The 22,458-nt window shown below is 53.0% G+C and overlaps 7 protein-coding genes across 7 annotated transcripts; 3 read left to right on the top strand and 4 right to left on the bottom strand.

Moving 5' to 3' along the window:
* Positions 1-540: 540 nt before the first annotated feature.
* CCOS01_15634 (lectin) lies at positions 541-1,775 on the top strand (the record flags this gene model as incomplete). The annotated part of the gene is made up of 3 exons (XM_060463772.1): positions 541-677; positions 745-1,296; positions 1,364-1,775. The coding sequence occupies 3 exons, from the start codon at positions 541-543 to the stop codon at positions 1,773-1,775; spliced, it is 1,101 nt and encodes a 366-aa protein (XP_060305527.1).
* A 458-nt stretch (positions 1,776-2,233) lies between these two features.
* On the bottom strand, positions 2,234-2,539 carry CCOS01_15635 (uncharacterized protein; the record flags this gene model as incomplete). The annotated part of the gene is made up of 2 exons (XM_060463773.1): positions 2,234-2,277; positions 2,374-2,539. 2 exons carry the CDS (start codon positions 2,537-2,539, stop codon positions 2,234-2,236), a joined length of 210 nt encoding a protein of 69 aa, XP_060305528.1.
* Positions 2,540-3,409: 870 nt separating this feature from the next.
* On the bottom strand, positions 3,410-5,349 carry CCOS01_15636 (sugar transporter; the record flags this gene model as incomplete). The annotated part of the gene is made up of 4 exons (XM_060463774.1): positions 3,410-3,527; positions 3,591-3,699; positions 3,764-3,907; positions 3,993-5,349. The coding sequence occupies 4 exons, from the start codon at positions 5,347-5,349 to the stop codon at positions 3,410-3,412; spliced, it is 1,728 nt and encodes a 575-aa protein (XP_060305529.1).
* A 250-nt stretch (positions 5,350-5,599) lies between these two features.
* Positions 5,600-5,836, top strand: CCOS01_15637 (uncharacterized protein; the record flags this gene model as incomplete). Its single annotated transcript, XM_060463775.1, has 1 exon — positions 5,600-5,836. The coding sequence occupies one exon, from the start codon at positions 5,600-5,602 to the stop codon at positions 5,834-5,836; it is 237 nt and encodes a 78-aa protein (XP_060305530.1).
* Positions 5,837-6,475: 639 nt separating this feature from the next.
* On the bottom strand, positions 6,476-10,655 carry CCOS01_15638 (uncharacterized protein; the record flags this gene model as incomplete). Its single annotated transcript, XM_060463776.1, has 2 exons — positions 6,476-8,178; positions 9,278-10,655. The coding sequence occupies 2 exons, from the start codon at positions 10,653-10,655 to the stop codon at positions 6,476-6,478; spliced, it is 3,081 nt and encodes a 1,026-aa protein (XP_060305531.1).
* Positions 10,656-11,349: 694 nt separating this feature from the next.
* Positions 11,350-14,105, top strand: CCOS01_15639 (uncharacterized protein; the record flags this gene model as incomplete). Its single annotated transcript, XM_060463777.1, has 2 exons — positions 11,350-13,149; positions 13,200-14,105. The coding sequence occupies 2 exons, from the start codon at positions 11,350-11,352 to the stop codon at positions 14,103-14,105; spliced, it is 2,706 nt and encodes a 901-aa protein (XP_060305532.1).
* Positions 14,106-15,117: 1,012 nt separating this feature from the next.
* Positions 15,118-21,522, bottom strand: CCOS01_15640 (uncharacterized protein; the record flags this gene model as incomplete). The annotated part of the gene is made up of 2 exons (XM_060463778.1): positions 15,118-21,295; positions 21,356-21,522. The coding sequence occupies 2 exons, from the start codon at positions 21,520-21,522 to the stop codon at positions 15,118-15,120; spliced, it is 6,345 nt and encodes a 2,114-aa protein (XP_060305533.1).
* Between the last annotated feature and the right edge of the window lie 936 nt (positions 21,523-22,458).

Genomic DNA, 22,458 nt, shown 5'->3' on the forward strand with positions numbered 1-22,458 from the left:
ATCTGTTCCGTTTTCAGTCAACACCTCATTGCACCCGCACATTCCTCTAGCTCCGCTTAAAGGCAAGTCAAATTCTCGGAAATCTAGAGCGGCGTGAGCGACAGCACTAATCTTGTAGATCCGATCTTGGAGACGATAGTCATGCCATCTCCTCGGGCCGGCCGCATAGATCGGACAGATCCGGCCGAAGAATTCATCTCGTTTCTTTTTGGATGGGTGAAGTGACCAGCTGTGGTCCATGATGACCGGAAACGGATCATATGGAGTGCAGACTGGAGTAAAGCTAGAAGCCAAATTTCCGTATCGAAGATCCGCTTTAGAGAGCCTGGGAATGTTCCCATGACCGCCGCATGCATCCGCAAGCGATGGCCGCCCAAAAAGCACCAAAATCTCCAATTAGAGGCTGCCTCAAAAGTCGGGAGGTTTAAGTACCGTGTCATCCAGACTGAACTGTCGTCAATTCTATCAGCCCCCAACGCAGACCGCGGCTTTCTTTGTTGTAAGGTCCATCAACATCAATACTTTGTCGTCTTGTGAAGAATGGTTAAAATCGCCATTGTTGGAGTGCTGTCCTTGGCAGGGATCGCTGCAACGGCCACCTCTCCAGATCAGACCTGTGGAGGTTCCAACAGTTACACCTGTCCAGGATCTCAATGCTGCAGTCAATACAATTGGTGGTAAGGTTAACCTCGATGATGATAGACGAGACTGCGAAGAATTACCAAAGCTGACCTGGTACACTAGCGGAACAACTGACGCACACTGCGGAACAGGATGTCAATCCAAGTTCGGCAAATGCACCACTGGCTCTAGCAGCAGCGGGAGCGGCAGCACCAGCACTAACGGCAAGGTCAGCTCGGATGGCACCTGTGGCGGCACCGCGGGATACACCTGTAAGGGAAGCACTTTCGGAACCTGTTGCAGCCAGTGGGGATATTGCGGCAACACAGATGCCCATTGCCTCAACTCTTGCCAGTCAAAGTTTGGTGACTGCAGCTCCGTCACCAACGGTGGCAAGACGGTCAGCCAGGATGGAACCTGCGGTGGAACAGGTGGGAATACGTGTCGAGGTAGCAACTTCGGTGACTGCTGCAGTCAGTGGGGATATTGTGGCTCGTCTACCGATCACTGCAGCACCGGCTGCCAGTCATCCTTTGGAACCTGCTCTGCGTCCTCAGGCGGAGGGGCTGCGGCCTCTTCTTCAGCAGCGCAGCCTGCATCCACTGGCGTCAAGATGAGTCCAGACAACACTTGTGGTGGCTCCAATGGCTATACATGCCCTTCTGGCTTGTGTTGGTAAGTCATAGACAATACTTCTTCCTATACTCTTGCATTAGTAGACCACTGACAAGTTATCTTATAGCTCGAAGAATGGATACTGCAACACCGGCGACGACTTCTGTGGCTTTGGATGCCAGAAATCTTTTTCACTAGGGACGTGTTCAACCTGCCCTGGCTCAGCATGCGCAGGTACGGTGACCAGCAACCCAACTTGCTCCGCAAACAACGGCTACTGCTGGACATTGAGTTCGAAGAAGTTCCAGATCATTTGCGGAAGGCTTGCCTCCGGAGACTATCTTGGCTACGTCGATGCCACAAGCTTGGGTGATTGCATTTCGAAGTGTGCTGCAAACTCAGCGTGTGTCGCTGCTTCATTCTATCAGGGCAGTAGCACAAGCTGTAGTTTACTGAGCAGTTATCAAGGGTCTGCTTATGGCAACTCGGCAGGTGGTCAGCAAAACCATGCTTACGTCCGCGGTTCCAGCTGCGGGTGAAGGTGTGTTGCGAACGTGCCAGGCGGCTTAACTACGGGTTACGATCACGGCAACGAAGGTTATTCCTGTGGCATACGGATTTTCCATTAGAAAACACCATAAGCCTATACACTTGATTCGATAACACCCCGTAACTGACTACTCAACTACGACGAAGGATGAATATCAGAGACGGGCCTTATCCGGCTAGCTGCAAAAATTGACTTTCAAGAGGCCATGTGTACTATTCAGGAACATGCAGCCTACGCGACCTTCGGATCCATGGCAGAAATTCGGCTAGATTGTCGCCGCCCCAACAAGAAGCTAATTTCCATGCTATTCTGTCTCGCAAGTCTGTGGCTTCAAGTTCTGCGCCACAATCAAGCAATTGCTTCACAGCTGGGAGCGCAGGTCCGATGTGGTTATCACTAACAGGGGCCAATAGAGGTGTACGTCCCGCTTTCCCGCGGGCATCTACTTTAGCAACCAACCTGACTAGAGTCTTGATGACGTGAGGGATAACCTCGGAACGACACCCTTTGATTACATGTTCCAAGGCAGTTCCTCCTGTACCTTGTAAACCACACTTGGCGCCATGTTGAACAAGAACCTCAAGAACTTTTCTTTGACCAGCTCTGCCCGCTAACATCAATGGTGTCTGTCTTTGTGTGCCACCGAGTTGGTGTTCGGATCCTGTTGGAGAAGTACCTCAACGACGTCCAAGTAGTCCGACTCGGCAGCAAAATGAAGCGCCGCCATACCATCGCGATCTTTTGGTTCCACATCAGCGCCTTTATCAAGAAGCTTTCGTACGCAGTCGAGATTTCCTGATTTAGAGGCCCAGTGAAGGGGTGTCCTCTGCATCTCGTCTTTTGACTCCATTGCGGCATCATGAATCAGGAGTATTTCGACGCAGCCCCCGTGGCCCTACTCTACAGCCCAATGAAGAGGTGCCTTCTTTCCTTCATCTTCCATTACAAAATCTGCACCACTGCGAATTAGAGCTTCGAAAAATTTCCTATCAAGTATCTAGGCGCTGGTCGCGGCTATTATTTGACACCATGGCCGAGATAGTTGGCTATTAGGTATGGATACGAGTCGTCTAGCTGTATAGGTTTTACGTATCACCTCGGTGGCGGGCTTAATCTATGATTCGAATAAAGCGACGTATCTACCACATAATATCCTCGGATAAGTTATACGGGTATATTTCTAGTTAGCGTTCCACTTTGGCTAATTTTAGAGAGAATGGAGCAGACGAGGTATTATACGACTAGGATGATGGAAGACCTGGAGTTTCATTACATATCAAGTATACGAAGGAACGTAGAAAGCGCTGGATAGGAGAATTCCAGTAAGGAAAGCGTCCTCGCATGATGAATAGTGCAAATACTTCACAATAAGGGAAGTAGCTGTGCCATGACAGGGTCATTGATAAGCTTGCATGTGCTGACAAGAGTGCTCAAGAACAGTGATCCGTAGGGAAGACCAAGAGCACAGAAGTCCGATTCAACAGCATATAGTGGGGAAACAAGACTGACTGCTACATGGCTGACTGTAAAGCCGTTACTTCCACGAATTTGGCTTTTCCCCAAGATGAAATACCCCTCACATGCTGCCCACTGTAGTTGCGCGACTTGCGGCAGCAGATTAAATCAGCGATGCTCCGACTCCTGTTGCTTGACCAAAGCCTGTGTGGCCGTCTGAATCTTGTGGAACTGCCACGGTTTGATCTTTCTTTCAAAGAGCTCGTCCAGCTCGGCTGCGGATCGTCTGCAAAAGAGCTTGTATTAGCAAGTGGCTCTGCTGGCAAAATGTGTAGGATGGACTGTCTACCCGGCGGTATCGGGGATAAGGAACCAGATGCCAATCACGAAAGGCAGCCCAACGCCAGCATAGAACCAGCCTGTTTTGAGACCCCAGTTCCACTTATTGGCGTTGACCACTAGATCATATTGTCAGCACTTCTTCTATCGAGTACCCCTTCGTCTCGGAGTTAATCAACGTACTATAAGGCACTAGAACGTTCATGACGATACCAATGACACAGGTACACGCGGCACCGAAGCCGGCTGTGTGGGGGCGTAGCCGCTGCGACGAGATCTCGCCGATGAATCCCCAACCGGCCGCCCCGCTAGCCGTCATGCCAATATCTTCAAAAACAATCTTGTTAGCAGGCACGTGTACAATGATCATAAAGTCCGCCCATTTTTGATGAATTGTACGACGAAAACTTACTCCAAAAGCAGGCGAACAGCACGAATACATATGTCGACGCCCTGACCTGCTTCATCACGCCGATGATGCCGATGACTGCGCAAGAGACCCAACACAGCGTGATGCCTCCGCACGCGATCCACCGTCTACCAAGCCAATCAGCCGTGAAAATAGTCACGATAATTGTGGCAATGTTGATCGACGATGTGATGACCTTGATAAGGAACGGGTCCTGTAGCCCCGCCTGCTGAAAGAAATATGTCCCAAAGGTCGCAAACAGTGTGAGGCCGATAAACTGTTGCGACAGGTTTGTCCAGAGGGAGATCAGCGTCCGCAGTCCGTCGGTGCCCCGGAATATCGCCGTCCACTTCTCGCGTTTCTGCTCCATCGCTACGGAACGCTCGTGCTCCACCGTCATCAGCAACGTTGCGTACTGTCGGTCGAGGTCGAAATCGGGAACGCCGTGATATAACCAGGCGAGACACTTCTTTGCGCGCGACTCATCGCCACGATTGACGCACCAAGCTGGGGATTCGGGCAGAAAGACGTATATGAGGATCATGAGGCCAATTTGCGCCCATTGCGTGTATATAGGGTTCAAGTAGTTGTATGGCTCGTTCTTGTTCAGGTTCTGTAGCGCGACGTGGGCGCAGAAGGTGCCAACGGTCCACCAGAAGGAGTAGCACATGAGCAGGCCGCCGCGGATCCGAACAGGTGCGACCTCGGCGATGTAGACGGGGAGGGTTGACTGTAGGCAGCCGACGCCGACGCCGGCAAGGAGCTTTGCCACGAGCCAGGCGGGCCAAGCGCGCGCGACGCTCTCAACGGCGACGCTGACGGCGAGGACAAGCCAGAGGGTATACATGGCAACCTTCCGGCCGAATCGAGAGGAGAGAAAGGGGATGGTGGTCATGCCAAGGACCTGGCCGACGGACATGATGGAGGACCAGCCCGAGAGGATGGGGGAGTCAAGGTAAGGTTTTCCAGAGGCGTCGGCAAGGGTCGCGAATTGGTGGACAAAGCCCTTATTTGCTACGATGCTGGCGTTCATGCTGGATGTGGGTGGAGTGACGGGGTTAGCAATGTAAACTAGAGATTGGGGCACAATGGATGCGCGAGGAGGAGCAAAGTGTGAAGCGTACCCTATTTGATAGCCATCAGTGGCGGCGCTGAAGGCCGCCGCGAAGCACGCAGCTGAGGCGATCTTGAAGAGCTTGACCGTCTCCCATATGGATAGAGACTCGTATCCCGAAATGTTTTGGCCGCGGGTTGCCGCGTCGACAGCTGCGTCGCTGAATTTCAGGCCATCATCCGCCGGGTCTTCAACGTAGGCCACGTTGTCGACCGGCTTCTTGGGAGTTCCACGTGGAGATGCCATTACTGCACAGGATAAAGGGCAAAACCAGAAAAGAGTATGGCTACTAACTTCTTGGTATGATGATTGCTATTCTATTTCGGAATCTGGCTTGGTTTTTATCTTGACACATCGGCACGTGTTGTCACGAAACGAGTCGATTTTCATCGAGACGGTGGTGGTCTAGACCTATCGGAACAGTCTGCAAACAACGTCTTGTGTCCAGCTCACCAAAGACCTTCGTATACAATAGTGTGATGGACTTGCCCAAAGAATGGACACTTCTGTCCGCTGCCATGGACATTTGCTCGCATTCGTATTGTGGGTCCGCTGCTCGTTGTCTATTTTCCCAAGCCTTCTCATGACGAACGATCCGGGGTATGGGACCCCGCGAGGACCCCACGGGGATAATCTAGGTTACTTTGGGGGGGGGGGGGAGAACTTACCCAAGATGGGCGTTCCGAGGCTTCGGACTATAAACAAGTACGGAGGATACCGAAGCTATCGCTAATTAGTACCTGGGACAAGCACGCATAATCCTTTATGAATTGGGACGTTGACACGATTGATGTCAAGCTTGGAGACTGTTCGTATCTTCCGTATGCCGTACACAGGGCTTTCCCATTGGGCTGTCGTCAGTTACGCTTTACCATGCAGTAACGACCTCCGATGCAATGCGACGTGGTAGTTGGGGCTAGTAAACGTCCATATCTCTCATTGGATGAGAGTACGAAAAAATGTACGAAAATTCTCCAAAAGATGGACCGGAATTGGGTGACTGTTGGGTGCTTTGAGGAAAGACTACCCGAGTCACCGGGAATGGCATCATGGTCATTGATGAGGGTGCGAGGACTAGGACACTGGATGACATAAAGTAGGTCGAACTGAAGTTGTCGAGTTTACGAGAGGGGGATGGCGAAGACATTTCCCCTTGAAATTTTGAGAGTGTGTTGATCGTGTCTACATGTACCCTCAAGTACTCGCATATCAGGTAAGGAGAAGGAAGATCAGATTTCTGAAAGGTGCAATTGATTTGATTAATCAGAACAATGGTGTCATTTGAAAGTCGACTTGCAAGAGAAGACGTAATCTACTTGATAAACCCGCCATCCCAAAGTACATGTCACCCCTTGCACAACATACTCCATGATCAAGTACCGTTAGCAGGCTGCTTATACTCAACACCGTCGATGGTGGTGACCAAAGTCCCACTCGCGTTGAATAAGTTCAGCTCCGCGTCAATAATCAAGTGAAAACCCCCCTCGCTAGTCTTCTTAGTCCCATTGACCACCCCAGTCTGAACAATATCAGAAACCCAGTCAACCTGATTCGTCCAGAAGTTGGGGAGAAGAATCTTCACCGTGACGTCCTCAAAGCCATTCAGGATGTGCTCCCCATCATCCGAGTAGTTGGTGTAGTTCACTGCAACGCTGCCCAGCCCGCTCACATTAGTAGAGTCCGGGGCAATGCTTACACCAGCAATACCAGAAACCTTCCCACGGAGTGTATAGTTGCCTGGCTCGACCGTGAACGGCGACTCCGGGATAGCTGTGCCCGGAGGAAATGGCGTGGCCCAAGGGATCACGTCCGGAATCTTGTAAATTGGCGCCGGCGCGGTAGCCTCGCGACCAATCCGTTGAGCCAACATCACGCGATACTCCCTGCCTCCTTGGGCTGTAGACTCGGGGCAAGGAAGGGGATTCGCACCACCACATGAAGGGGAGACCACGAGAGCCTGCCAGTACGTAATCTTTGTTCCGTCCAAGGAGAAGGCCGGGTCCGCTCTGCCATTCCAGTTCGGGTCGTTGATGGCACCGCCGCTCTCGACCCCCGCAGCATTGATCCGCTGACCATAATAGTCGCCGCGATCGCCGTAGCGATCGATTAAGATTGGCTGGAAGAAGCGACGGGGGCCGTTGTTGCGAGTGGAGGCGGCCACAGTCACAGCAACGAGGTCGATCAGGGGCGGGATCCCACGCATGCCAGACATCCACATCTGGCGGTTCGTACCTCGCGTGTCCATGGCAACGAACCAGTCGTTATCGGCAGAGAAGGCCATGGGATCCACGTATTCTGGGTGGCTAGTGAGGCGGCGGACGGCGCCCGTCTGTACATGTACGGCGAAGACGTCGATGTTAGTTGACTCAACGGGGTTACCAATATAGGTGATCTCTTCGCCGTTTCCGCTGAAACCACGCAGCTCGCCAACGGCGATAGCATTGTTGTGGATGATGAGTTCGGAGCCATTGGTTGTGATGGGGTTCGCGCGCGTAGGGTCGAAGAGCAAATTCACGTCGACGAGATCATAGCGAGGGGCGAGTGGTTCGCCCACAGTTGGCTCAGCGTTGAAATTGAGGCGGCCAGTGTAAGCGAATTGACCGCCTGTACTGGTGAAAGAGCTCCATCCCATATGAACGTCGTCTGGGTGCAGGCGCATTTCGCGAGGACTGCCGCCCTTCCCCGAGCCATCGGCTGCAGTGTTCCAGTGGATCGGGTAGATGTATGTCTTGTTCGGGGTGCATGCATCGCTTTCCAGAGGCGCCCCGCCGCAGTCCAGAATGTTGTGACCCCAAAGCGCCTTGTTGCCGCTGCGGAAGACGTGGGGGTAGTCCTTCTGGGGGTCAAGAGAGATGGCGTTGACGGCGGGAACACCGCAGCTCAGACACTTCCATGGATCGCCGTTGGTGAAGTTGGTGCCATCTGCCTTGATGAGAAGAACATGCTCCCCATCGTAGATGCTTGCAGGGTTGGGAGCTGTAGGGGCGCCGGTGAAGACCACGTTGACGATAACATTTTTGCCATCCGGTGTGAAGTCTCCCGCCTGAAAGTCGCCTACGGCTTTGGCGATGCATCCTGTCCCACGAGGGTTGATCAAAGTTGTACAAGAACCTTCATCGGAAGATGGAGCTACGGGGGGAAGAGGTAGCTCAACAATATGGAATACTTCCGGTTGTGGGGGTGAAGGTACGGTATCCGCCGTTGCGAGGCTGGCTGTGAGAGCAACCGCGAGGATAGAAGATAACATGGCTGAGACAGTTGTGTGAAATCGAGAAATTCGCTTCTCGACAATGTTGTGACACATCTATATAGCCGTGCTCTCAATTTCACATATTTCAGCGACCAGCAGTCGTCTTTATGATCATGGAAAACTCTCGGACCTGAATCTGGCGTGAAGATCCCGATACGAACCTTTCGGGCTATTCTGGAGACAGCGTCGCTCATGAAAATTGGGGCCCATGAATACGGAATACGGCTCAGCATGCGAGGATGCTAACTCGACTTGTGGACTCATGAACAACAAGCTAGATGCCAATAGCACCCCCTCTTTGAAATTTGTTTCCGTCTGAGTCTATCCCGATACTACCTTCCTCAAGTGGATGCCATGTGGTCAAAAGTCTCCTACGGTCGTGGGAATGGAAATCTTCCCCGACTACCCATTCTCCTGAAGGCATAGGAAGGTGTCTTCCAATAAACCGTAATAGAGATGTCTGCATGTTGCAATCACGAGAGAAAGTGTTTGCCAGACTGCAAGATCTGGGCGAGTTTCATACGTACTTTGGAGCTCCAGGATACCTCTAAGAGTCATCATTGAACTCAAGCGGCTCTCCGATTCTTTTTTTTGTACAACGACATCTCGTTGTTCCACCAATGATTCATCTAAAAACTGGTCTAAGTTTAGTTTCGGTCTCATGGTCAATCGCACTACTCCTGTGTCATTTGCATTGTTCTTAGCAACATAAAAGAAGAGCAGAGCTAGTGGGGTGACCCTCTTCGTCGCCGGAATGTATCTCTCAAATACAGGGCAGATCCTTTGGGCGTCCTCTTCTGCGTCTCAAAATCTACATGAAAAATTCCAAACCGTGGACCATACCCAGCGGACCATTCTATTTGGGCTGTGTTAGATCCATTCGGGTCGACTTGCGAATACTGATCTTCGAGGGGGTTAACTTACCAAAATTATCCATAAGGCTCCAAGCATAATAACCCTCTACTCTGACCCCGTCTTCATAAATGGAGCGAGATATAGCGTCAAGGTAGAGGCCAAAGTATCTCTGACGGAAGTTATCCTTTCGCGCAACATCAACATCGATTTCACCGGGGCAGGGACACCCATTTTCCGTGACTATGATGGGAAGCTGATACCGATTCCACACCCAGTTCAATAACTTCCGGAATCCTTCTGGCGCAAGTCGTAGCCACTGGACGCCCGAAATGGGTCCAATCTCCACTCCTTGCTTATTAACTGACGTCTCTTCGATATTGCCAGTCCAGTCATCGTCTGCTGGGGGGTCTGGCAGAGCACGCGCGTACTTGGTAGAGTAATGGTTCATACCATAAAATGCGTTGATTGGGGCAGTCTTCCGAAGAAGAGCACGTTCTTCCGCCGTAAACTCAGGGAGGCGCGAGCCGAGGTATGCTCTCATTGAGGATGGGTAGTCTGTTCCCAGAAACACTGGGTCTCCGAACCAGCCAATGTAAAACTCCATTCTGCGTTGAGCGGCTTCTACGTCGGTCTGATTGCCTTCCTCAAAAGGTTCGTAAAAATGTCCGTTGAGAACAATCGATATTTCTCCTTTCTGAGATGGTTGAAACTCTTCCGCATAAACTTGTACCACGGAAGCATGAGACAAAATGATTGTATGACCGACGCGCCAAGGTTCTGTCTTGGTGTTGGCACCACTGGCAGCACAGCGGCCTGGCGCCAGTACGCCACTGTGATGCGCGAAGATCGAGATGATATAGGGCTCATTGAAGGTCACCCATTTCTTGACTCGATCGCCAAACCGAGAGAAGCAGATCCGGGCGTAGTTCTGGAAATCAGCTCTATACTCAGCTGTGTCGAGTAATCCTTTGTACCTTTCGTAGAGCTCTTGTGGGAGATCCCAATGGTAAAGAGTCACCACAGGCTCGATGTTGTTTGCCAAGAGTCGGTTGATGAGATCGTCATAGAAAGCGACACCTTTTTCGTTGATAGGGTCATTGCGTCCCCCGAGAGGAATTATGCGTGTCCAGGCCAGAGAAAATCGGTAGACGTCAACGCCGAGGGAGGACATGAGTTCTACATCTTCGGCTACCCTGTTGTAGTGGTCGCATGCTACATCGGCATTCTCGCCATTTGTTCTTGACGGCTCGAGATGGGTGTACACATCCCAAATCGACTTCCCTTTTCCATCTTGGGAAATGCCACCCTCAATCTGGACGGCGGCAGTGGCGGTGCCCCAGACAAAATCTGACGGAAGTCGGAGATCCTCAAGTGGGAGATCATGGCCGGTTGACTGACTGTATGCTACCAGGTCTCCAGCCTGGAACATGGCCGCTTCTTTGGACATGATTGGAAAACAAGCCTGGTTGAGATCGGAATGATGATGACAATGCCAGCCGGGCTAGGTGCAAGCGTCAAGCAGTCTTCGATCAGACTAATGGGACAATTTAAGTACCAGAATACTGCAGCAAATACTCGTATCAACATTCACCGAGCCTGTTCTGATGATACAGCGATCCTCCTGTTCTTGGTCAGCTCGCTGCGGGGAGGGGCTCACAACTCAGCATGGATGGTTAACGAGGACCAGTCAAGACAGGCACCTTGGGCTCAACTGACACGTCAAAAACCAAGCTTCCTGCTTGAAAGTACCCTCGTAACTTGGCATCAATACGATATACGTACGAATACGGGTGGAGACTGTTGGACTTAGGTCACTAGAAGATCTGCGCCTGGTTTTCCGCCGCTGTGCTCCAGGCGAAAATTACCAGAACAAGACAATAAAGATGGTTCCCAGCTGAGGTCGCTGTATGTTGCGCCGACACAGCAATCTTTCGGGGCTTAACAGGAACCCGAGAAGATGCTGCCTACGGCTGTAAGAATTTTAGGTCGGAATTACTACAGATGCTGAGTGATAAGCCATATCGATGGGCAAGCTCAAGACCTTTGCGGATTATTGAGACCCATTCTCGCTGGCCACATCAAGACCGACTTCTGAAAAGACGCCATCGCAGTTCATCATTCACAACAGCGAGTTTTACATCATGGCTACGGTTACCTCTGTTCAGTTCGAGCACTATCATGCCTCTGGCTGTATTGGAGTTCATGAGACCACACCAAGACTCTCTTGGAAAATCGAGGGAGTCTCCACAGATTTTCGTCAGATTTCCTATGAGATTGAGCTCTCTGAGACGATTCTTACTATCTCAAAGGTCGTATCGACCCTGAAATGTGTATCATCTGCATCAAGTTTGGTGCCGTGGCCTTTTCGAAAGCCACTTTCTTCACGTCAGCGGATTTCGGTGAGAATCAGAATCTGGGACCAGGACGAGAAGGCGACTGATTGGAGCAAACCATCGCACCTTGAGGTCGGTCTTCTTGCTCGTACAGATTGGAGTAGTGAGCGCATTGCTGCACCCTGGGGCCCCGGTACAGTCGCTCCCGACCCAGAGCAGCTCTTTCGCAAGCAATTCTCAGTCAATTTCCCCGCCTTTCAGGCTAGATTGTACGTCACAGCACAGGGCGTTTACGAGGCAGAGATTAACGGTCAGCGAGTTGGCGACTATTTCCTCGCTCCAGGATGGACATCTTATGAAGGAAGACTTCAGTATCAGACGTATGATGTCACTTCGTTGCTTTCTAGCAATCAGCCTGAGAACTGCATTGGAGTCCGTGTTGCAGAAGGGTGGTTTTCTGGGCGTATAGGATTTGAGGGCGGTCATCGAAATATCTGGGGTCCTCACACAGCACTTATTGCTCAGCTGGAAATCATATCTGGCGATGGGATTATCCAGAGAATCTCGACAGACGGATCCTGGCAGGTCGCTCGTGGTCCCATCATACTTGCTGAGATCTACGACGGAGAGAAGTATGACGCCACCCTTGACTTGCCAAATTGGTCGAAATGGGTGGCCGCTAGCATGTCGGACGGACTTCGCTTTGAGAAAGTGATAACTCTGGAATTCTTGCCGATTTCGACCACTTTGGTCGCTGGATACGGCGAGCCGGTGCGGAAAACTCAAGCCGTCGGGCCTGTCAACCAAATAACGACTCCCTCCGGCAAGACGATCATCGACTTTGGTCAAAACCTCGTCGGCTGTCTCAAGTTTCGTAACATCAAAGGACCCAGAAATCACAAAATTACCTTCTCACACGCCGAGGTGCTAGAGAACGATGAGCTCGGAACGCGCCCTCTGCGTATCTGTAAAGCTGTAGATGAGTACATCTTGAGCGGTGCCCCGGAGGGAGAAGGGTATGAACCTCGATTTACATTTCACGGCTTCAGATATGCACAGATCGATGGGTGGACTAGTGATCATGACTTGATATCATCAGTCGAAGCCATAGTCTACCATACAGATATGAAGGCTGCTGGGTCATTCTTCTGCTCCGACCCCCTCCTGAATAAGCTATACCAAAACATTGTTTGGGGCATGCGCGGAAACTTTCTGTCTGTACCGACAGACTGCCCTCAACGAGATGAAAGGCTTGGTTGGTCGGGTGACCTAGCGCTTTTCGCACCGACGGCAACTTTGTTATTTGATTGCTATGGAATGCTGAAGAACTGGCTCATTGATGTAGCATACGACCAAGAGGTTCTGGGTGGTGTGCCGCCGATGGTCAGTCCGAATGCCACACTTCCAGATCCGATATGGTGTAGAAGAGTGCCTTGCGCTATCTGGCACGATGTTACTATTCTAGCTCCTTGGGCGCTCTATCAAGAGACTGGAGACGACAGCATTCTATCTCAACAGTATGGCAGCATGCTGACTTGGATGGTCAAGTTGCCGCGCAACCAATCTGGTGCAAAGCACTTGTGGGACAACTCAATCTTTCAGCTCGGCGTGCGTGGCTCTCCTAATTTAAGTTTTGCGGTCATACTGATGTTCGACAGGATTGGCTCGATCCTACCGCCCCCCCAGACGCGCCGTGGAAATCCCCGACAGACGCGAAGATGGTCGCCAACATGTTTCTCATCCAGAGTCTGCGGCTGATGGCTCGTATATCTGGCATCCTTGGTGAAGAGACCAGGAAGGTCGACTTTGAATCAGAGTTCAGGGCAGCCAAAGCACAGTTCCATCAAGAATACGTGACTCAAAATGGGCGGATTGTGTCAGACACCCAGGCAGCATACGCTTTAGCCATCTGCTTGAATGTGCTGGACGAGTCGCAGAAAGTTCGGGCCGGCCAACGTCTAGCGGAGCTCGTGAAGAAGAATGACTTCAAGATTGCAACAGGATTTGCTGGAACACCATACCTCTGCGAGGCACTGTTCATCACAGGGCATGTTCAAGTAGCCTACCGCATGCTTTTGGAAAAAGAATGCCCGTCTTGGCTGTATCCCATCACTATGGGGGCTACAACGGTCTGGGAAAGGTGGGATTCTATGCTCCCCGACGGAAGCATCAATCCAGGCGAGATGACCTCTTTCAATCACTATGCCTTCGGTGCTATTGCAAAGTTCCTGTTTGAAAGAATAGCAGGTCTTCAGAGACTTGAGCCAGGGTGGACGAGATGCCGCATTGCTCCAGCTATTGGAGCTGAGTTCTCCCACGCCTCGGCGTCTCATATGAGTCGTCATGGGCTCATCGAGTGCTCTTGGGAGACGAAAGTGGTCAATGGAGGCAAAGAGATGTTGCATGTTAGACTGAGTATACCTCATGGTGTCACCGCCGAGGTTGTGCTACTGAGCGAAGAGGGAGAGAAACTGGAGGTGGTAGGTGTGGGGGAATGGAATTTTAAGACGATTTTTGTCCGGGATTATGACTGGCCTGTATTACCCCTGAAGAGCAAGTCATGATAATAGATCCTAATAGACGGCAAAGTACCGACTTACTTAAACTTACTGCGACTAACTCGTCGTAGTAGATTAGTAATGCAACGGAAAATGGTGATTAAAATTATCAAGGGCATTACAAGTCCGGTTTCTGTTGGTGTAAAGATATCACTGTGTTACGACAATACTTCGTCAATATGTCCGCCGAAAAATAATCAATACGGGTGGGACCTCGGATTGTGAGCGTGCCAAGGTGATGCTATTCAGTTCATCCGACTTGTTGCTTCTTCGCTCCCGCGAAACATACTTTGCAGCCTGAATAAAGTCTCATCAAACTGCAATGTATGGAACCTTGGTCAAACTCATCACTGTGCCTCATGCAAGTGAGAGAACGAATGATCCGGGGCTGAAGCTAGTTTACGTGTACGTACTTCTCACTTTCAGCCACAAGAAGAAAGCGAAATTAGTACTTTAGTTGAGCTTCTTTTTTAATCACATCAAATTTACTCGAAAGATCGAACGCAGTAGAAGTCACTGTCAGGACAACCGGTTTGCCTATCATTTGATTGGCAACGCCCTCAGAGGCGTGTGATCATGTCTAGTATCCATGTAGAGAATCAACCGAGAGTTACCTTTGGAAAGATATGCTTCATGTAAGAAATGTGTTATATTCACGACTGATATACTCGCTTGCAGTGTTCAATACGTGCTACGAGATAGCAAAACTGTGGTTCAAAACAGTCATCAGATGAGGACAAGTTTCGAGAAACCCTTTAGTAGGCAAATAAGAAAACTAATCTTTATAATGCTAGCCCATGATCAATTACAACCACATAATTATCCGTGTCCGAAGCGACTCCCGATTATATCCATTGAGATGATATCCCCCTTCTACACAGAGGAGGTATGATCTTCCGGCCCCGAAGACGCCACAAGACAGGAACCAAACAAGATATTGTTGCCAGGTGACGAAGTGGAAGATGAGTATAAAATGTAGACCAATATGAAATTATCAAGAAAAAAGACAAAAGAAAGCTTAGAAATTGAATGGTTGAGCGTCTGCGACGGTGGGACAGCTGAACACGAGCTGGTTGTTCGTGACGGCCTGGGTGTTGGAGACGACGACGCCACCGGAGGGGTTCGTGAGCGAGAAATTGAACAGACCACACTGCTGAGCGTTGACGAAGAGGAGACGGATGGGGTAGTACTGCCCCGCGGTTGCCGCGAACGTGTACGTGCCGGAGCTGCTCGTGTCATAGTAATCGACGTTCTTCTGCGCGTTCGCGTTGGTGAAGCCCGTCTTTGCGGCACTTCCCTGGCCGAGCCAGAGATAGACGCCGTCATCAACGCCGCTGAAGCTGAAAGTGTAGGTGCCGGTGGTGAGAGGGTGGAAGTAGCCGATGTGCTGGACGATCATGAAGTTGGACTGGCCGCTTGTCGTTGTACCGTATACCGTGCGGGTGGTGGTGTCGCACTGCTGAGCGAGGCCGATGGTCGTGGTGTAGCCCGTGTTGCTCGGGGTCTGGCCATTGAGGACAGTTGGGATGTTGAAGTAGGTGGTCTTCCAGTTCGCCTTGGAGGTGTCGTCGGTGTTGTGGTAGGGGATGCGACCGGCTGTGCTGACGGTGTCGGAGGCGGCGCGGGAGAAGCCGTAGTAGGCCCATCGGAGTCCCGGGGTGCAGCTGGGCGTCGTGATAGTGACGACGGTGGTTGTGCCGGCCGGGTTGGTCTGGGGGAGGGTGGTCACGCCGGTCGTGGTACCCGTTGAAACGATAGTCGTTATGGCGCCGGTGATGGGCGTCGTGAAAGTGACTACGGTAGTTGTGCCGGCCGGGTCGGTTTGGGGCAAGGTCGTCACGCCAGTCTGGGTTCCGGTTGAGATTACGGTCGTCACGGCGCCCGTCGGAGGTACGAACGAGACCACGGTGGTCGTGCCAGCAGGGTCGGTTTGGGGCAGAGTAGTTACGCCAGTCTGGGTTCCGGTTGAGACCACGGTAGTTACGACACCAGTGACCGGAGGTATGAATGACACTACGGTGGTCGTGCCAGCCGGGTCAGTTTGGGGTAGTGTAGTCACGCCGGTCTGGGTACCTGTCGAGACCACGGTAGTTACGAGGCCAGTGACTGGGGGTACGAACGAGACCACGGTAGTCGTGCCAGTCGGGTCAGTTTGGGGCAGAGTAGTTACGCCAGTCTGGGTTCCGGTTGAGACCACGGTGGTCACGGCACCCGTGGCCGGAGGCACAAAGCTGACGACGGTGGTCGTGCCGCCGGGATTCGTTTGGGGCAATGTGGTCACGCCGGTCTGCGTCGCCGTCGACACGATCGTAGTGACGAAGCCCGTGGCGGCTGAAGTTGTTGACGAGCTGGAGGGCTGGGCTGCGGTGCACGATTCAGGATAGGCAAGCCCCGAGATGTCAGACGAGTTCGTCGCATGGCCCGGTCCGTTGAAGAAGAAGTTTAGAGACGAGGGAGTACCCCAGTTACCAAACACCTGTCGAACCGGGTAGAAGGCCCCCGCGACGAGGTTGACGCTGGCGCAGCCGGTGTTTCCGTCGGCAGCGAACCAACTCTTTGCCAGGGGAGTAGCTCCCCTGGGGGTATCCGCGTTCGCGGGCCTGCCGCAAGCGAAGGCAGCGTCTCCAAGGTAAAAAGCGTCGCGGTTGTCGGCGTACCCGTAGCAAAAGTTGTACGTTCCGCTCTGATCAGGCCGGAAGTATCCGGTGAAGACGAGGGTGAAGTTGTTGGCGTTGTACGTGATGCCGCCGTACGTCTGCGTCAGACCCTCGTAGTACCGGAAGCCCGTCGAAGAGCCTGATGTCTGGGGAGTGTAGGGCGTGACGGTCGTGCCGCTCGCATCCTTGTAGGGAACGGAAATTGAGTTCGTGCTGCCTTGAGCCAGGGCATTCTGAGTGAGGTAGTAATCGGGCCCGACTCCAGATCGGCCGTCTGAGACTCCATAGCCATCGGCAACTTGGACCGAGTTTGCGTAGAGCTTGAGAGTGAGGCCGGATGCGGCACAATCCACGGGCGGAGTGGCACAAGCGCCGGGGGGGACGAAGGTGACAACGGTCGTTGTACCAGTGGGATTCGTTTGAGGTAGAGTTGTTACGCCCGTCCTCGTCCCGGTTGATACGATCGTCGTGATAGCACCCGTTGGGGGAGGGACAAAAGTGACAACGGTAGTAGTACCAGCGGGATCCGTTTGGGGCAGGGTCGTAACGCCCGTCTGGGTAGCCGTAGAGACAAGAGTCGTAATTGCGCCCGTAAGAGGAGGAACAAAAGTGATGACGGTCGTAGTACCGGAAGGATCTGTCTGGGGCAAAGTCGTAACGCCCGTCTGGGTAGCCGTAGAGACAAGAGTCGTAATTGCGCCCGTAACAGGAGGAACAAAAGTGATGACGGTCGTAGTGCCGGAAGGGTCTGTCTGGGGCAAAGTCGTTACTCCCGTCTGGCTCGCCGTTGACACAAGAGTCGTGATCGCGCCTGTTATACGGGGAACGAAAGTAATCACCGTCGTTGTACCAGAGGGATCTGTCTGGGGCAAGGTCGTGACGCCTGTCTGCGTGCCCGTTGACACAAGAGTCGTGATCGCGCCTGTCACGGGGGGAACGAAGGTAATCACAGTTGTTGTTCCAGAGGGATTCGTCTGAGGTAAAGTTGTGATACCCGTCTGCGTGCCTGTCGATACGAGAGTTGTGACCGCACCTGTTACGGGGGGAACGAAGGTAATCACAGTTGTTGTGCCCGATGGATTCGTCTGAGGTAAAGTTGTGATACCCGTCTGCGTGCCTGTCGATACGAGAGTTGTGACCGCACCTGTTACGGGGGGAACGAAGGTAATCACAGTTGTTGTTCCAGAGGGATCCGTCTGAGGTAAAGTTGTGACGCCTGTCCGAGTACCCGTCGATACGAGGGTTGTGATGGCTCCCGTCACAGGGACAAAAGTGATGACGGTTGTTGTGCCAGTGGGGTCCGTCTGGGGCAAAGTGGTGACGCCCGTCTGGGTTGCTGTTGACACGAGTGTCGTGACGAATCCGGTCGCTGGCGGGACGAATGTGATGACACTAGTAGTGCCGGCCGGATCCGTGGGAATAATGGTTGTGGCTCCAGTTCGGGTACCAGTCGAAGTGACAGTAGTCAGAGCACCAGTAGGCACCGTGACGAAGGTGATGACGGTAGTCGTGCCGAAGGGATCGGAGTTTGATAAAGTCGTGACGCCGGTCTGGCTGGCGGTCTGAGTAAAAGTCCGAATGATACCGATGCGAGGTACGATGGTGATCACGGTAGGAGGACCACCGCTTGGGCCGGGGGGGATCGTGACCAGACCGGTGGTTGTGCCAGTGGATGTGAGGGTGACTGGAGGGGTAGTGGTCACGAGCGTCACCACAGTGGGAGGTCCGCCTGCGGTTCCAGGAGGGATTGTAGTCAGGCCAGTGTTGGTGCCGGTTGATGTGATTGTGACTGGGGGGGTGGTGGTCACGAAAGTGACCACAGTAGGAGGTCCTCCATTAGGTCCCGGGGGCAAAGTTGTGAGGCCAGTTGTAGTAGCGGTGGAGGTCAAAGTAACTGGGGGAGGGCTCGTCACGAAGGTGATCACGGTGGTGGGACCCCCATTGGGACCGGGCGGAACGGTTGTCAAGCCGGTAGTGCTGGCGGTTTGAGTCACGGTAACGGGAGGAGTGCCAGTAACGAAAGTAACCACGGTAGTCGGTCCTCCGTTGGAGCCGGGAGGCAACGTGGTGAGACCAGTAGTGCTGGCAGTCTGGGTCACAGTGACAGGTGGAGTGCTAGTGACGAAGGTCACTACAGTAGTCGGTCCGCCATTGGGCCCCGGAGGCAAAGTAGTGAGGCCGGTCGTGCTGGCAGTCTGAGTGACGGTAACTGGGGGAGTGCCGGTGACGAAGGTCACTACAGTAGTCGGTCCGCCATTGGGCCCCGGAGGTAAAGTAGTGAGGCCGGTCGTGCTGGCTGTCTGAGTGACGGTAACTGGAGGAGTGCCGGTGACGAAGGTAATAACGGTGTTAGGGCCGCCGGCTCCTCCAGGCACAGTTGTAAGGCCGGTAGTTGTGGCGGTCTGAGTGAGAGTTACCGGGGGCGGGGTCGTTACGAAGGTGATAACCGTGTTGGGACCACCGGGACCGCCAGGAACGGTAGTCAAACCAGTAGTGCTTGCAGTCTGAGTGAGAGTTACCGGGGGCGGGGTCGTTACGAAGGTGATGACTGTGTTGGGACCACCGGGACCGCCAGGAACGGTAGTCAAACCAGTAGTGCTTGCAGTCTGAGTGAGAGTCACTGGGGACGGGCCTGGGACGATAGTGATGACCGTCGGGGGGCCACCGTTAGGTCCAGGAGGCACAGTCGTGAGACCTGTGGTAGTACCAGTTGAAGTGACAGTCACTGGAGTCAGCGGCGGAAGGGTTACAAAAGTGATGACAGTAGGAACGCCGCCGTTCGGGCCAGGGGGAATGGTGGTGAGACCAGTTGTGCTGGCAGTTCGAGTAATAGTAATGGGGGGAGGGCCCGTTGCGAATGTAATGACTGTTGGTGGCCCTCCGTTGGGTCCAGGAGGTATTGTCGTGAGACCAGTGGTGGTCGCAGTCTGAGTGAGGGTGACCGGGGTCAATGGAGGAAGGGTTACGAAAGTAATGACTGTGGGGACACCGCCGTTGGGGCCAGGGGGAATCGTTGTCAGGCCGGTTGTGCTAGCAGTCTGGGTGAGAGTCACAGGAGGAGGCCCCGTTGCAAAAGTGATGACTGTGGGAGGTCCACCGTTGGGCCCTGGAGGAACGGTTGTGAGCCCAGTAGTAGTGCCAGTCTGAGTAATTGTGACCGGCACTGGCGGGGTGGTGGTTGCGAAGGTGACAATAGTAGGCGGGCCTCCGTTAGGACCCGGAGGTAAAGTGGTCAATCCGGTAGTGCTTCCGAAGGACGTTACCGTAACCGGCGGGGGACCGGTGACCAAGGTAACGATCGTAGTGAGGCCACCGTTCGGCCCGGGCGGGATTGTGATAAGGCCGGTAGTACTTCCGGTCGAAGTCACTGTGACGGGAGGAGTGACACCCGGAGGGCCGGTAGCAAAGGTAATGACTGTCGGCGGACCGCCGTTAGGGCCCGGGGGAAGAGTAGTCAAGCCGGTGGTTGATGCCGTCTGGGTGATGGTCACGGGGGTCTGAGGAGGAGGCGTGACGAATGTGACAATGGTGGGAGGTCCGCCGTTAGGTCCAACTGGGAGGGTAGTCAAGCCAGTTATCGACGCAGTGGATGTGAGGGTGACTGGTGGGGGACCGGTAATGAATGTAATGACGGTAGTAGGACCGCCATTTGGACCAGGCGGGACCGTGGTCAGGCCGGTCGTTGATCCTGTCGATGTGATCGTCACGGGAGGCAGAGGTCCCGTGGCAAAAGTGATGACCGTCGGCGGGCCGCCGTTCGGACCAGGAGGGACTGTTGTCAAGCCGGTCGTGGAGGCCGTCTGGGTGATAGTCACAGGGGTAAGGGGTGTGGTAGCAAAAGTGATGACAGTCGTCGGGCCGCCATTAGGACCGGGCGGAAGGGTGCTTAGGCCCGTAGTTGACGCAAAAGACGTGATCGTTACTGTGCCTGGAGGCCCAGTTGCAAAGGTAATGACAGTTGGGGGGCCACCGTTCGGGCCAGGAGGCAGAGTTGTTAAGCCGGTCGTGGAGGCATAAGAGGTGATCGTGACTGGACCAGCAGGGGGCGTCACGAAGGTTACTATAGTAGGCGAGCCTCCGTTCGGTCCGGGAGGAATAGTTGTCAACCCGGTGACTGAAGCGGTCGAAGTTACGGTCACTGGAACCAACGGGGTGGTGGCAAAAGTGATGACGGTAGGAGGACCTCCATTTGAACCAGGAACTGTGGTAAGGCCGGTAGTCTTTGCCGACGAGGTCACCGTGACAGGGCCTGTCGCAAAGGTGACCACGGTCGATGGGCCACCGTTTGGACCAGGCGGAACAGTAGTCAAGCCGGCGGTGCTGGCGAGGGAAGTGACCGTGGGCAGAGGTGGAACATAGGTGACGATAGTGGTCGGATCGCCGGGATTATTTGGGGGAATGGTTGTAGCTCCCGTCTGAGTGCCGGTTGAAGTGACGGTAATAAGACCAGGAGGATTAGAAGTGGTGTAAACTATCGTTGCCTTTGACGTGGTCCCACCCTGGACAACATCGGTGGTGGTCACCCACTCAGTGTAGGTCCTGCAAGATGTTAAGGAATGCTGTTCTCTTCGACCCAAGAGTCTGAGATAGATGACATACCTAGTCCTGGTCGAGAGGGAGATGCTCCCGGAACATTGAATCTCGAACGGTTGCTGTTCGATGACAACTTTGGCATCTGTTGGACATGGTGGGTTACTGGAGAGTGCGGCGGCGTTGGCAATCCCCGTCCAGTGGACGACGAGAGACAGTGGGATTTTCCACCTCATCTTGTCGTGTAACTGGCGAATCCGACTGTTGCGATACTTACCTTGAGCTTCTGATGATGCAGTAGAGGAAGCTTGATGTCGTTGATGCTCTGGCTGAGTAAAGGCTTCTACGAGAGAGATTACGGTCGTCTTTTAATCTAAAGTTGTTGCTCGTCGTTGTGTAGAACAAATTGAAGATGTTTCCATGCGATACGCCATCCTCGCAAAATTCCGCAAACGTTCAACATGACGATCGTTCTTTTGCCTTGCGAACAAACAAATCAGCCAACCCAGCTAGGCGTTGCCACCAGGAACAGCAGACATGCTGTGTTTCTCGGCCGGAGAAGGTCCTTCCCGGTCTTCCTAGACATCTCTTGGAAACTGAGGCCTTCAGTCGCTTCGATAGATGTTGTCTGTTTGCGTCATGGAACTATATGCTGTCTGGCATTAGTGATCAGCCTGTCCCAAGACTCTAGTTGGGTGTCACTCAGTCACACTGACGAAGCAAAAGTCCATGGTTGAGAGGCAAAGTTCGTATCCCTATGCAGGTTTGGTTGTTGGGTAGCCAATACTTCTTGCTCCAAAAGCACGTTAGTTCCCATAAGCGTGGTAACGTTATTATCTGGAACAAGACTGGAACAGACTGTGACTGCGATTGACTAGACTGTCATGGTACCTGGTGCAAAAGACAACGAGAGATATTGAGGGTGTACGGTTGAATAGTAGTGGAGTGTACAGTGTCCGGGATCTAATGACCCTAGTTCGCACGCTTGAAGGCTTGACTATAGAAAAACTTAGCGTTTCGCTAGCCTGTCAGCATTCTTCTTCGAAAGACTAGGTCAAAATAGGCAAACTCTTTGACGCCTCGGAAGCACCGGCGAGATGACTAAATGACCAAAACAAGTTGGTGTTGATGCTGCATGCCGATATGGCAACTCCATTTAGCAGAGTTATAGA

The sequence above is a fragment of the Colletotrichum costaricense genome, assembly GCF_030867565.1.
Source record: "Colletotrichum costaricense strain IMI 309622 chromosome Unknown Scaffold_25.1, whole genome shotgun sequence".
Classification (NCBI taxonomy): Eukaryota; Fungi; Ascomycota; class Sordariomycetes; order Glomerellales; family Glomerellaceae; genus Colletotrichum; species Colletotrichum costaricense.